At 43.0% G+C, this 15,241-nt stretch overlaps 2 protein-coding genes across 2 annotated transcripts in view; both read right to left on the minus strand.

Moving 5' to 3' along the window:
* The window catches only part of SPINK2 (serine peptidase inhibitor Kazal type 2), a 38,533-nt gene extending 34,419 nt beyond the window's left edge, over positions 1-4,114 (minus strand). The window contains exons 1-2 of the mRNA XM_088478507.1: positions 4,041-4,114; positions 1,862-1,899 (exon numbers count right to left, since the gene is read on the minus strand). Of these exons, the coding sequence (XP_088334633.1) occupies positions 1,862-1,899; positions 4,041-4,089 (87 nt within the window). The 5' untranslated portion in view covers positions 4,090-4,114. The remainder of the gene's footprint in view (positions 1-1,861; positions 1,900-4,040) is intronic.
* A 10,487-nt stretch (positions 4,115-14,601) lies between these two features.
* Positions 14,602-15,241, minus strand: part of LOC148517537 (E3 ubiquitin-protein ligase RNF170-like) — a 51,982-nt gene continuing 51,342 nt past the window's right edge. Inside the window, exon 8 of the mRNA XM_088478404.1 lies at positions 14,602-15,167. The gene's annotated coding sequence lies outside the window, so the exon portion shown is untranslated. The remainder of the gene's footprint in view (positions 15,168-15,241) is intronic.

Raw genomic sequence — 15,241 nt, forward strand, 5'->3', positions numbered from 1 at the left:
GCAGCATCTACTATTCTGACTCTATATCCTTGTATTTTGTGCGCTCTGGTGACTATATTGTGTTTTATACATCACGAAGAGAGGCATGGTAAGTCAGAGTCTCATTCAGACCCAATCACAAGCGCTGAGCGCTTGCAACCGGGTCGATGTTAAGGCCCTGCGCACTCGCAGCGGCCGCACTGCGCGTGTGCAAGCCTCGGAGCGAGAGAGAGACTCTCTCACTCTGGAGCTCACTACAAAAAGGGCGGCTGTCAATGGCGATCAACAGCTCACCCCGTTTTGTAGGCGGGGCGGGGGGGTGGCTACACAAACGGAGGCGTTCCTGATGGAACGCATGCCGTTTTGTGGGCGGCCACACTGATATCAGCAGTGATGTCAGTGGGGAGCTTCCTGCTCGATCAGAGCTCCCTGGGGCTTGCGGTTGCCGAGACCCAGCCTTAGGGTCTCGTTGCAAGCCCCGATGGTCGCGATGGTCTTGACCATCGCGACCATCACCCTGGTCGGTCACTAAAGCTGTGGGTGGTAACCCACAGCTTAGCTAGCAATCAGGAGGCCGCACTTAAAAAATCAAGCGGCCGCCCTCATTCAGAGAGAGCGATCGCTTCTTGCGACCGCCTCTGAATGAGGGCCAGAGTCCCATATAGATCATTAGAAGTTTATGTATGATATTGTATATAAACTTTATTTCACTCTCTCTCCCAAGGCACTAAAATTTCCAGCTATGGCTCTGATTACACCTGTCCCCTCACCATAAGCAATACGGGCAGCCTCCTGCCATCCAGCAAGACTGAGAAGGAGAGAAAGATAGTGAGCCAGCTGTTGGGAACAGGAGTAACAGCATGGCACCTTTCCCTGCTGCCTATCAGGTGCACTTGTACTATAGCTGGCAGCTCTCCGCTGTTGCCATTCTCAGCTCTGCTCTCTGATGTCAGCCCCAATGCTACCCTGCTCAGTGTCACCTGCCCTGTCCAGCCCTCTCCTAGGCGTGTCACAATTGTGACTGAGGCGTCTGGTCTGCAAAATATGCAGCAGCACATATCTGGTCAGTGGTCACTTAGAGGGTGTGATTGACCTCTGCCCTCAATCACCATTCTGTTTCTGTGGTGTGAGTCCCCCATTGCTGCAGCCCTCTTCTCCACCCTATTATATAGTTTTTACTTACCTACAGACGATCGGGATTTCCAGCGCTGTCGAGCTTCCGCTGCCGGGATCTCTGCTTCTGTCGGCCTGCCACTGCCTGGATATGAACTGCCGGCCAGAGAGCCGGCGGTATTTCATACCGATCCCGTACTGTATTCCTTGTTGTGGAGCAGTCACAATACTCATAATACTGTGACACGCACCCCTATGTAATGTAATGTTTACAATATAAATATGAGTAAACTATATAAAATGGGAGGAGTCAGTACTGCTAGGAGGAGAAGGAGGAGCCCCCTCCTTAAAAGAAATATCTAGAACCGCCTCTGAGTTTCAGGTTAAAATATCAGTGTCAACATTTTTATTATCAATATTCTAAATTTGAACGTTTTGAGAATGTCGACATTATATCAGTATTGACATTGGGAATGCCAACATGATAAGTGTAGAAATTCTGAACATGGTCATCCTAAAAGTCGACATTCAGACCATGTCGACATATTGTTCCACATCCCCATATAGAACAATACAAGGGCTGCTTTTCAATTATTTTTGTTTCTTTGCTGTCAACATGGCTGGTGTTATGTAAGGCTCACGGCTCTGATAGTAGAAAGCAGGGTTATTTTTTTAAATATAGAAAATAATATGTGGAAATGACCTGATAGTATTTTTTTCCTATTATCAATATCTAAATTAAACTCAAATAGTAGTAGAAGATACTTACCAAACTTGTGCCTTCAATTACATGTGCTGGCCATAATGCTGAAAATAAAAAAGACCAGTGAAACATAAAAACGTACATTATATTTAACAGACATTTTATACATAGATTTGTTCATTTTGCCACAATTTAATATTAGGTAGAACTATAATATTATTTCAGTATAATGGTAATATTTATTTTTCAATTCCAGACTGTAGTTTTCATTTTGTCTATACATTTCTGTTTTTTGCTCCCAGTGTTAAATTTCCTGACCATATGTAATACAAGTGTTAATGGTACACATTATGTACAGCCTAGAGAAATTAGAGGCCATGGGGAGAAATCAAAAGAAATGTGTTTAACCATCAACAGCAAAAATACTTCATCATGTAGATGGGATGCCATGTTGACAGGCAATGTGTTGACATTCTCAGAATATTGACATGTGAAATGTTAACATTGTCAGAAAGTCGACATTAGGGTTAGGCTGTGGGTGGGAGGGTTAGGGTTAGACTGGGGAGGGGGGGGATGTAGTGTTAGGTGTAGGGATTAGGGTTAGGGGAAAACTACTTATCAGAAAGCTCCATGATCACAGGTTTAACCCGGACACGACCATTGGGATCCGGAAGTCGCGCTGGAACCGCTGTAGCCATTGAGAGCTAGGTAAGTCACCGCTGGGCTATCAGGGATGATGAGTCGACATTCTAGCATGTCGACATTTCATCACGGCCTATAATAATAAATGTGTACGTGGACAATGTCGACATTACGTATGTCGACATAACATACCACACCCATGTAGATATGAAAGTAACATTTACTTTTAAATGTTATCTTACATTTCATCAGCGACATATTCCGCTATACCTTATGCCCCTTAAATACTTTGCTGGCCGTGTAGTACAGTCCTGCCTTTTTTCTTGAGATGGACAGTTATCTATAAAAGTCCTTACAAAGCGTATTTGTGAAACAATGTGATAATTTATAAAACTGTATAATTTATTAAAACCCCCTTCTCTATATAATGGGGAAAACTGGGCAAAAACAGATGTATTATATTTATCATTTAAAATGTGTGGTTTTGTTTCCTCTTTCTCACTTCAACTGCCACTTTTTGGATTCCCCAGATATGTCAAGGGTGGGACTACTGGTTTATTGCCATATAGGTTATCAAGATCTATAAGCACAATTACTTGGAAAAGTCAAACCACTTGGAAGCGATATCTCCGGTAGAACCTTCTAAACAATGAGAGGTATAAAAAATAAATACATTTGCGACAATAGTCCCCTTTTTTTCTGATTGGTCAGAAGGGTCATTATTCTGTCTTGGCATAACACACCAGACTGAGCTGAAATAAACAGTTCTGCCAGGCTTACAGTAGAGGATTTGGTTACATCTAGCACTACAGGAAAAGCCAATACTAAATTTTAAAGTAAACATTCCTGGATTTAACTGTGCATATGTATACACTCCAGAAAAACACTCAAAATACCTATTAATAGATAAACATATGAATATTACAAAATGCCATTTCATATTGAATCTTTTTTTTTTTTTTTTTGCAGCAATGAAGTGGTTGATTAACCAGCATGCCATCAACTTTTAAACTGGCATTAAGGTAAAAGAGAATTACTGGATTGCAAGTTCTAGCAGAAAAAAAAAGTCAGATAAAGTTTTACATATTCATTATAATTTCTTGCACAATGTTTACTATTAATGCTGCCATACAGTAACCATATTTTACATGTATTTACTTTAGAAATATTATTGTGATTTCTTTCCTAGGCAACATCTTCTTTTGTGACACTGGATTTTTGACAAATAAAACCAAACCTTCAAAAATATAATTAAAGTAATAGAAATAATAAAAAGGCAATCCCTAATACAAATCATTAATAGGAAAATGATAAAGGCAAATAAAAACATTTCATCTGTTGACTATACGGAAACAGGTAATTCAAAACATATTATGCAGTCTTGATTAACAGACTAATTGGAGAGAGTTGTTCTATTTGTATTGTTGAAAAAATAAATAAAACAAATGAATTTTGTATCTATGATTATTTAAAAAAAGGTCATTCATCAAAGCATCATTATGCCAAAGCCTTACAAATGGTAACAATTTATAGGGTTAAACACGACATGCAATCCCCTTAAGATGCTTTCTACCCTACTATCTTCCCTAGGTGAGCTAAATACCTGCTGTTACTATGCAGAGGAGCATGACTGATGGGAGAGGCAGCTTCATTTCTTTTCTGGCAGACTGCAGTCGTTGGTGCCCAGAACCTGTGTGCTGTTGTCAGCTCTCGGTTTCAGAATAGCTCTCTCCAGTGTATGTCTGCCAACCTGATTGGACCAGACTTCTGATGTCACAATAGATCACTATTAGCAGTGTGTGTTCAGACAGTTCATTCTTGTTCATAAACTACCTCATTAGGATACATCTTTAAACTGTCAGTAAAAGAAGGTTATACTATATTTTAGCTATATGTTTTAAACATTCTATGTAAAATAAAATACAATGGCAGTATGGAATTTAAAAAAAAAAAGTGAAAGAAACATAAGCAATAATAAGTTACGTAAATATAAAGCTAGACTCCCTTACTGAGAGCAAATAAATAATTTAGATACAAAGAGTAATGAAAAATAAGAGTAGTTTCTTTGAAACAAACAGCATGACGTTGTATAGGAGAGAGTGGAGTCAATAAGGTGACATGACACATTTCCTCTACTCTGTGCCTCCAACTGTATACATGAAAAATAAGTAGGTATAACAATCACCACATGTAGAGAATAAATATAACAGTGTGAACATACAGTATATAAATGAGGGTGCAACAGTGGATCACCATGCCCCATAGCCCTCTAGGGAACGGTATTGAAATGCCGGCGGATGCCTGAGAGAATGAAGATCCCAACTGGGCATGTAAGTGCTATTACCCTCCCCTGTCCCCCCCAACCCTCCCTTAAGGGTGCCTAACCCTAAAAATCTCAGGGTGGTGTCTAACCCTAAGTCCCCCCAGGGGTGCCTAATCCTAACCCCCCCCTTCCCGCACCCTAACCCTCCTGGGGGGGTGCCTGACCCTAAACTCCCCCCAGTGGCACCTAACCCCCCTTCCCCTAGCCTAACCCTAACCCTCCTCGGGGGGTGCCTAACCCTAAGTCCCCCCAGGGGTGCCTAAAGCTAACCTTCCCCTGTGCGACTAACTCTAAGGGCGCCCTGGATTTACCTCATCCGGTCTAGCGTCCTTCTGTGTTCCGGCGTTGGGCATCGAAATGCTGACGCCTATCTTATTCCCATCTTAAATCCCCCGTCAGACATTAGCCGTCGGGATTTTGACCAGCTTCATCGTGGCCGCCAGTCATTTAACTACATCCCCCACTCTAGCCTACTTGACCCCTCACTATCCCACCCAGATTTTCAATTCAGAGTGAAGGCAGCCCTCTATTACTAGGTCAGAAAAGTGCTTATGCTGGTATTAATTATAATGTGGAAGAGACAGGCCTGGGAGAGAAACTGGATGTGAGGATAAAGCAGAGGGTGAAGGCAAGTGTTACAACACAACAGTAAGATTGGGAAACTAAGGAAAAATTATTCACAATAATGGAGCATACACAAGGTCAGATTTGTCAGATGAACGATTTTACCAAAGATTTCAACGATTTTTGACTGCATTAAAATGAATGGAATCGTCCAAGTCTGTCTGCAAACACATCAGATGTCAGATATCGTTATCTGACCATCGGGAACGCGCATCGTTCAAATCGTTCATCTGACAGATTTTCCTTCAGATACGAACGATTGAACGTTTTTTTAAATTGTTATCGTTCAGATCTGAAGAAAAATCTGACCTTGTGTATGCTCCATTAGAAAGATTTAAGGGGAGTTTGGGAGAAAGGTGATGTGGGACATTAATGTGGAAATATAAGAGACTGTTGCACACAATGTTATAGTATGGAAAAGGTCAGAGGAGTAGAGGTAGTTTTGGGCATCGTTCATGTATGTAAGGTGCTACTGGAGGCTGTGCAGGAGAAGCGGGTGATCAACAAAATCAAAAGCAGTAGAGAGGCCCAGTAGCATGCAAATTCAGAAGAGACCCTAATGGTGCATACACACAGTCAGAATTTATTTCAGACTTGAATTACGATTTTAAAAATCGTTCATATCTGAAAGAAAATCTGACATGTGAGCCTGCAACGATGAACGATGTGCATTCCCGCTTGTCAGATAACGATATCTGACATCTGATGTGTTTGCAGTCAGACTTGGATGATTCCATTCATTTTAATACAGTCTAAAATCGTTCAGTTGTTCAAATCATTGGTAAAATCGTTCATCTGACATCTGACCGTGTGTATGCCCCATTAGAGTTTGCTGTAAGTAGATCACTGATCACATTTGTGAGTCTCTGTGGATTGTTTAGGGCACAAGCCTGAATGCAGAGTCAATAATATAGTGATAAAAGCTAAAGCATACTTGCCTACACTCCCGGAAGTCGTGGGAGGCTCATAATATTTTGGCTAGCACCCCGCACTCCCAAAAGTGTAGGCAGATCTCCTGCTTCCTCCACACTACCTAGTGAAGCGGGCAGGATGCAGAGATTTAATGAGGAATTTGTGGGTTCGTGAGGAGGGGGCGGGGCTAAATGGTGTGATTTGCGTATATTGGCCTTGCCCCCTCCTCATGGACCCGCGAATCGCAGACTTTTCCAGGAAGAGCCGGGGCCTAATTACGTCACCAGTCCAGTTCCACCCCCCGAACCGGCCTGCAGCAGCAGCAGCTCTCCGGACTGCTCCTGGAAAGGATGTATACAAAGTCGGTAAGTATGAGCTAAAGTGAATTAGGCAGTGTAATTGTGATGGTTTGATAGTTGGAAGGAGAGTCTGGTTTGAAAAATGGTTTCTTTAGAATTATTGAGATGAGCGTCTGTTTAATGGAGGGGAGAGAGAGAGAGAGGAGAGGTGACTTAGAGGTGGTCATGCAGTGGAGGAGAGGAATCATAGAAGACACGTGATAAAAAGGTCAAGAGGTAGATTGCAATGTGAAATGAATATAGCAGTGTAAAGACTTCATCTTCATTTACTGGTGTGAATGAATTTAGGAGTGTAAGGAGTTGGCGGGATTGCATTGGATTTTGCATGAGTAAATATCTTCTCAAATTGTGCAGATTTGGATTTTGTAGTGGGTCGTAATAGGTGGGCAGAAAAGTGTCACAGACCCGGTTCTAATGGATCGAAAATCTCTAACCACTGTCAATAACTTGACTAGAACAGCACTCACTTGAGCCTGTGTGATATCGGTGTAATACAGATTTAATAAAATAAAATAAAATACACACACACACTTGGGGCCAAATGTAATAGGGTGAGAGCTTAGAAAAAGTGAGAGTTTAGCAGCAACTCTCACACTTTTTAAACTCGGCCAATGTACAAGAACATATAAACTTGCATGTTTTTAGACTCCAAAAACTCTCACGATTTAAACGCTCATCCAGATGTTTTTCCATTTTGAAGATAAAATGCAAACAATGTAATAGGTGACAGATTACTGCTAAACTCTCACATTTTCTAAACTCTCACCCTATTACATAATGCCCTGGTCTATCGAAAAATGTTTATTCACACACTTATTATTAATTCTCAGGTTCTGCCACCACTTCAGATTGTTTCAAGAGCTACTCACTCCAAATAAGAAGCATTAAGCCCTCCCTACACAACAATTAAGTCCCAGTTATTATTACCCAAATAATAACATGTACAGTACATGTAGCATGGATTAACCAAATCAACAGCCAAATGGATCCGATAGAGTGAGATGTTATTAAATGAAGTTTAATATGAGAAAGATACTCACAATGCAAAAAAAATTACATCTAAAGATAGTCTTAGGCACATAATTTTCTTATAAACAAAAAGGAAAAAAAAAACACAGCAGACTGAATTACATGAATCTGTTTGTGGGGAGAAGCAAGAAGATGGAGAAATTCCTAATGTCATATTGGATCCCAAGAATTGTACAAAGTTTTTATGTGGCATATGTTATTTATCCCTATCTGCGTGTCAGGTGGTCCCCCCTTTGTACGGACCGGTGATTATCTGTGTCAGTGTAAATTAGCAAAGATTCTGCTTGCAAACATTGCTGAGGTGGGGGTGAGCATGCTGTCACTAAGGTGGGGAGGTGAGACACCCTCCAGGGCATCGCCATTTTGTAAGAAGTGCAAGCCCGGAATTTACAGTATAATTTTATCATTATCCTTCTGTTGGATTATTTACTGGTAGTTCGAATGGACTATACATTAATAAGCCAACCTGCCCTTTACATGGCGTTTTCTTAGACAAATAATTACCTCAGCAGCTGGACATACACATAATTACAAAAACTAAGTATTATACAATTAATAAACATATAGGGTTCCATGTTGCCCAATATCTAATAGTCCATATCCATAACATAAGCATGACAAGTAGCAAAGAGGCAATGGGTATAGCAGGCTGGCTGAATATTAGAGAAATATGTTTGCTTGGAAAATGAAACATCAGTGTTGTAAAATGAAAGGATTCATTTATAGTGAATGAAGTTGGCATAGAATTACAATTTCCTCCAGTGGTGAGAGCACTTTTTGAGACAGTTCATGTTTGGATGATTGGAGACTATGGGCCTGATTCATTATGAATCGCTATTGCGATCGCAGCTGTGATTACGCATGCAGACCCACTGTGACAATCGGAAAGCTACTATAGACTCCCAAAGCCAGAATAGAGATGCCCACTACCGCTTTCACACATCTGTAATACCTTGCAATCCTGCGTTTTACATCAGTACCATCGAGTAATATCAGACCCTCACGCACAATTACAAAAGGTCAGACCTTACTCAGAAATTGCTAACCTCATCACACAGTGAGAGCTCAAGCTGTATGCCAACGCAGTGGTCAATTTATGCACGCCTCTGTAACGCAGTTCAAACGCACTGGCATGCCTGCGTTTCGCCAACTACTCCCCCCGTCAACACCCTCAAACGCTCACTTCCTGTCAATCACTGTGCGATGGGTCTGCGTAGTCTGTACGATCGCAGTACGATCGCAGTGGTGCCTTTGCGCATGCAGTGGTGCCTTCACATGCATATGCATGCGCAGTATGCAACAATCGGCTATCTGCGTGCGTAATTGCAATAGTGATCCGTAAGGAATTAGGTCCTATATGTGGAGGCTGGAGCTGCATTACCTAGGGCTAGAGTAAACAGGAAAGTACTTTTAGTGAAAATGAAAGGTGGATCAGGTCACTCCACTTCACTGAAACTGCTTTCAAAAAAGCCAGCAACAACCTCCTTGCTGCCAAATCCGAGGGCCACTATTATCTTCTCATTCTCCTTGATCTCTGCTGTTTGACACTGTGGACCACCCTCTCCTCCTGCAAATCCTTTGCTCCCTTGGTCTACGTAATACTGTCCTCCTGGCTGTCCTCCTACTTCTCTGACCGTAACTTCTGTTTCCTCTCATGATTCCTCCCCCCCCACCTCCACTAAAAGTAGGTGTTCCCAAAGGATCTGTTCTTGGACCTCTCCCATTCTTACTCTATGTATCTTCTTTAGGTGAGCTCATCAGCTCGTTTGACCTCCAATATCATCTCTATGCTGATGATACTCTATAGATCTGATAAATCTACCTCTCCTCCCCTGACCTCTCCCCATCCCTCCTCGCTCATCTCTCTAACTGTCTATCTCTTCCTGGATGTCCCAGCACTTTCTTAAACTTGACATGTCTAAGCCTTAGTTGATCATCTTCCCACCCTCCCATATAACCTCACTCCCACAATTTGATTATCTATTGACGGTACAACCATCTCCTCTAGCTCCCAAGTGTGCCGACTTGGAGTTATTCTTTACTCCATCCTCTCCTTCAAATCACACATTCAGTGCCTCACGCAGTCCTGCCATTTCCATCTCAAAAATATTTCAAGGATCAGACATTTTTTCTCCCTGTATGCAACCAAGACCCTCATCCACTCACTGGTCATCTCCAGATTGGACTACTGTATCTGCCTACTATCTGGCCTCCCCGATTCCCACCTCTCACCACTCCAATCTGTCCTCAATGCTGCTGCTCGGCTTATCTTCCTCTCCATTGTTTTGTACTGTAATTCACTGTTTTCTTGTTCGCTTATTTGTTCATGTACTTTGTAAGGTGCTGTGGAACCCTTGTGGCGTCATAAATATGGGATACTAATGTGTATTTAGGTTTCACTGTGTGCATGTGGATTTGGGTGCAGCGTGGGGACAGGCAAAAGTTAAGCAGTTGTAGTTCAAAAGCAAGATGGCCAAGTTAGAAAAAAATATAGAGATCAAGCAGAAGCAGGAAAAGACAAGGTCAGAATTGTGTTACAGTGGGTAGGAAATGGAAGTTCACTGGAAGAGCCCAAAGGAGAAAGTGAATAAAGTTTTGTGGCAGCAGAAAGTGTGGTTTTTAAAGGGAATGTTGAAATCATCTAATATGGGGATCCAATCAAGATGCTGGCGGACGGGATGCCGGACATCAGGATACCGACGCTGGAATCCCAATGCCGGTCAGAATGCCAATGCCGGCATCCCGAAGGGATGCCGGCATTGGCATTCTGACCGGCGTTGGCATCCCGACCCCGGCATTCCGAAGGTAAGTATGCGGGTTAGGCCGGGGATGAGGGGGGTTAGGGTAAGGCACCAACCAGGGAGGGTTAGTGTTTGGCTGCGGGGAGGAGGATTAGGCACCACTGGGGGGAGGTTAGGGATATGCACCACTCGGAAGGGTTAGGGTGCAGGAAGGGGGGGGGTTAAGTTTAGGCACCCCCAGGGGGAGGTTAGGTTACTTACCGGCCCATTGGGATCTTCACCATCGGGATGCCGCTGTCGGTCTTCTGACTGCCGGCATCCCGTCCGCCGGTATATCATATCGGTTCCGTAATATGAACATAATAAAGTGAACGGAAAGAAAATAAGTGAACCAGGCAGCAAAGTTACAATAAAATAGGGAAAATGGACTTGCTGGTGATAAATGACAGCAACACAGAAGGTGGAGAGAATAGATAAAGAAACATTTTGAGAGTATGAATCAAAAGGCTCAGAACGGAGAAAGTAGAATGCCTATTCTACTACCTTGTCTGTTCCAGGTCTGGGAGTCTGGATGTCCCCTGTAGGAGATAGCTAAAAGGGATGTAGTGTCAGAGGAAATAAGTTTCTGTGTAGGCAAGAAGGTCACAGGATTTTGAAATAAATAGATCATGGATGGATAGGAGTTTGTTCAAGAAATTCCAAAGTGCATAGGAAACGGGAAGCAGTCTGGAAGCCGATGGACGGAATCGCGGCCGTCTGCTTCCCGACTGTCTAATCCCGGCAAGGGCTAAATGACAGGCATCGAAATCCCAACGCCTGTCATTTTACCTACGCCGGGACACCGACATGCGGCTTACCGATTGAAGGCAAGCCGGACGCGGACAGCTGCGGGGGGTGGTTAGGTTTAGGCACCCCCCGAGATGGGAAATAATTATGGGGAGGGAGTCATCAGATACTGGAGACTAAAGAGCAGTTTGGAATGGAGTGCTGAGAAACTGAGTAGCATTAGTAAGTAAATTGAATAGGTGCATGGTGGAGTGATGTAAAATGTAGATTAATTAATCCAGGTGGTACAGGGCAATGAAGGTGGAAGCATATATAAACCCCAGCAAGGGGTGGTAAATTAAAGAGGCAATTACTACAGCTTTTATATTTGCTTCAAGGTGCTTACAGTTGGTCTTGGTTGGTCCAGCAGCTGAATGGCGATGATACTGTGATTCAGTAGATCTTTAGAACAGACTTATTTTAGTGAGAAGTCACTTCTCAGTGCCCCCCTCAGTGCCGGATCGGACGACATATCGTCTAGTGTGTATCCGGCTTTAGAGTCACTGTATAAAAATATTATAAACTTGTGAATGTCCATCCTTTATAGGAGGCAATTAAAGAAGACTTGTTGATTATACTATGGTGACCTCTACATTCTGAATAGTGCCCACTGAGATGATATCAGCCTTATGGGTCAGCTATCTTATAAATGCAGTGAAACTGGAGTGGTCTTTACAATCCCACTAATACACATCACTTTTCTCCAGCACATGCTATAAATGGTTGAGGGTTAAACAAAAACTGGGGTCGATTAAGCATGGAAAGTTTGGTTCTTTTGTTTAAAGGGAATCCTTAGGCAGTCAAAGAGATCAGTTTGAGAATCATAGTAATGTAGGAAAAATATTCTTTCAATGGAATAGTCACAAGGAATTTTAGCTCAAACTGTGGCTGCATCCTGGCAGATCAGAGGGAGAAAATCCAGATAGGACAAAAAGGTATACAGGGGAAAATTGTGTCAGAAAATAAATGAAAGAAACCAAAAACTGTAAAGGCACAAGAAGATTAAACATTTTGTGAGTTGAATGAAGCCTGTTCAAATGGATTCAGCATCTTTACTTCACTTGACAAAAGGAAAATTATAAAAGGGTGTGAGGATAGAAGGCAGCATAGAATATACACTTCCCCAGGGAGAAGTTTGCATGCTGTTTGTAAAGATGAGTGAGTCCTAGGACTAAAAAAGGTGTAGCTTGAAAACTATTGCATCTACACTTCCCTTGAAATGTAGATACTTAAATGCTGCCTACAAGGAGTATACCATGAGTGCCATCCATAGGTAGGTATCAGAACTGAAACCTACGGTGCAACTAGAGAAATAAGATGGTAAATTGGTGTGTAATAAACATAAAGGTAGTCAGCCAAATAAGTCACAGCTGTACAAATTTGTTTGCTGTCCACTGTATGGCCACAACCTCCTTGTGGCTTGTGTCTTCTAGAGTAGTAAAGTCATTATAGCACACCCGCAATTTTCAAAAAACTTTTATGAAGTGCTCTTAAAAGCCGGTTGTATACTAGAGATGAGCTGTTCAGTTTCAGAGAACCCGACCGAACCGAATTTTGGGGGAGTCGAATCGAATCATGGATCAGTTTCTCCCGCCAAATTCGGTTCTCAAAACAAGGTAGAGCTTAATTTTCCAGGAAATGTTGGATCTCGCATTTTTTGGATTGCATACAGGTGCCATTTTAGAGAAGAGTGCATGGAGAGGGTTGTTGGCTGTGCTGCAATTTTGTCTATTTGGGATTGGAGGTGGTTGTAATGGGCGGAAAAGAAGGCATCTTTAATCTGTGTGTTTGCGAGGGTCAGACACTATAGCAAGCACTCTGCAATACAGGCTACTCCTGTGTATGTTTGTTTGAAAGTAAGCTTCATTTAAAATTGTTTTCACAAGGGTATCTATCTACAGTATAGATTGTGTATGAGGGCAGACACAGTACTGTGATTTCAAGATTAGCTGACAAAAGGTCTAGTTTCTAAGTGTTATATCTTGGTGGACAGAAAAGCAGGGTCTTTTAAACTGTACATGTTAAAGGGAGATAAAGGGACAGACACTATAGCTGTCAATCTGCTTGCTTTTGAGAGTCTGAGAGCTGCACTTACTGTGTAGTGTGTACACATTTGAAGGGTATATATCTTGGACGATAGGGGCAGAGACAGTAGTGTGATTACATGTTTAGCTGACCAAAAAATACTGTTCTTTGCAGGCCCAGCAACGGGGGGGAGGGGGGGGACTAGGGGCATAGCCACACTGGGCCCCGAGATTCTAGGGGCCCCGGAGGAGCCCACAGATGTTTCACTGCTGGCTGCTCTGCTGCGATGCAGTGTGCACTGCAGGCACCCTGCATCACATATGGTGCCCGCAGCGGCCTTGACAGCATTGCTATAATAAGACAGACCGTAGCAAAGAAGGAGGATAATCCTCCCTCCCTCCCCTCTTCCCCTCCTCTTACCTTCGCCTCCCTGAGTGCAGTTGCCGGGGGACCTGACATCACAGTCTAGTGACTGGCCCCAGTGCAAAGAGCTGAGAGTGGTCAGAGTGGCAGGGGAAGTTACCTGCTGCAGAAAGGTCAGATCTGTATCGTCCCGACTTAATTTCTCTGTTGTTTTTGCATTATATAGTTATTTATTTATTCTCTGTCTCTCTCTACCTGCTAGGGATGGTGTGGGGGCCCTAAAAAAATGTGTGCTAGGCCCCGTGATTTCTGTTCCTGGCCCTGGTTCTGTGTCTGAGTGAGCTGCATCCCAAATCAGGCTTGCCTACCCTCCCGATTTGGTCAGGAGCCTCCCGAATATCGGGTGCCACTCCTGACCCACTGGAAAGGCAGGCAAGCCTCTCAGCTGCTGCTTGCCCTCCCCCCCCGCCTACCTACTAGAAACCCCCGCAGCGGGGGGGCCCGATGACACTATTCGGGCTGAATCGCGTCATCGTAGCTCCGCCTCCTGCTTCACTGCCTTTATTTTTGGATTGCGAGGGGGCAGGGCCACAATGACACGATCGTGCGGCACCGCCCCCAACACAAACCCATTGCCCGGCCACGCCCCTCACTGTTTGCAGGTATTCAGCTTCCTCCCGGAAGCAGGGAGCTGAAAGTCGGCAAGTATGATCCCAAAGAAGACATTTTTTTTCTGCTTTAAAAAAAAAAATCTCAAGTCTTTTAATTAAATTTTGATATTTAAAGGGAAGATTGTGTGCGTTTGCGAGGCAGTGTATATTTCTGTATTTACTGGGCGTTTTGGCTCCATCAGCTGCACCCCAAAATAATAAAAGCTGAAAGTCCTTTATTCTGGTTTCAAAAAATAATTCTCAAGTCTTTACATTAATTTTACACATTTCAAGAAAAGATTGCGTGTTTCAGATGTAGTGTATATTTGCCAATAACGGGACAAATACTGAACATGTTTTAGTCAAGAAGAAGTTGATAAAATTCAGGAGGATGATGTTGTTGTGTTGAGGTCAGCTACCAGTGGCAGCAGTTCATGTCAGTGATAAGAAGCACTTTGTCATGCCTGGGCAAAACATCCCAAAAAGTCATCTCTTCCATGTGGAAATATTTTTTCCCCAAATCCTGGACAATATTTGTAAAGCCATCTGTGACATTTGTAGTGCCATAGAAAGTAGAGGTAGGGACGTTAACAATTTAGGCACCTTCTCCCTGTTACATCATTTACAACAAGTTCATTCAAGTTGTTTATCAAAATCTGAAGCAGCATTTATTATAACCAGCAGTCCAGCATCAGCTACCAGCAGAATGGATACCAGCACGTGCAATCTCCACCGCCAACACCTTCATCATCAATCTCCTCATTAGCAATCGGAGGTAGCGCTCTTGATCCAATTTGCAAAGGCAAACTGACTCCCCGTTACGGCTGCTGCTGCTGTTGGTGCCGAATCTTCATCACCGAAGGGGATCAAGAAGACTGTCTGTGAAACATAATTTGCAAGAGGAATCAAGTAGGACAGCCACCATCCTGTACAGTAGATCACTGAAGCCATGA

Source organism: Taudactylus pleione, unplaced genomic scaffold (assembly GCF_031769625.1).
Source record: "Taudactylus pleione unplaced genomic scaffold, aTauple2 ptg000214l, whole genome shotgun sequence".
Lineage (NCBI taxonomy): Eukaryota > Metazoa > Chordata > Amphibia > Anura > Myobatrachidae > Taudactylus > Taudactylus pleione.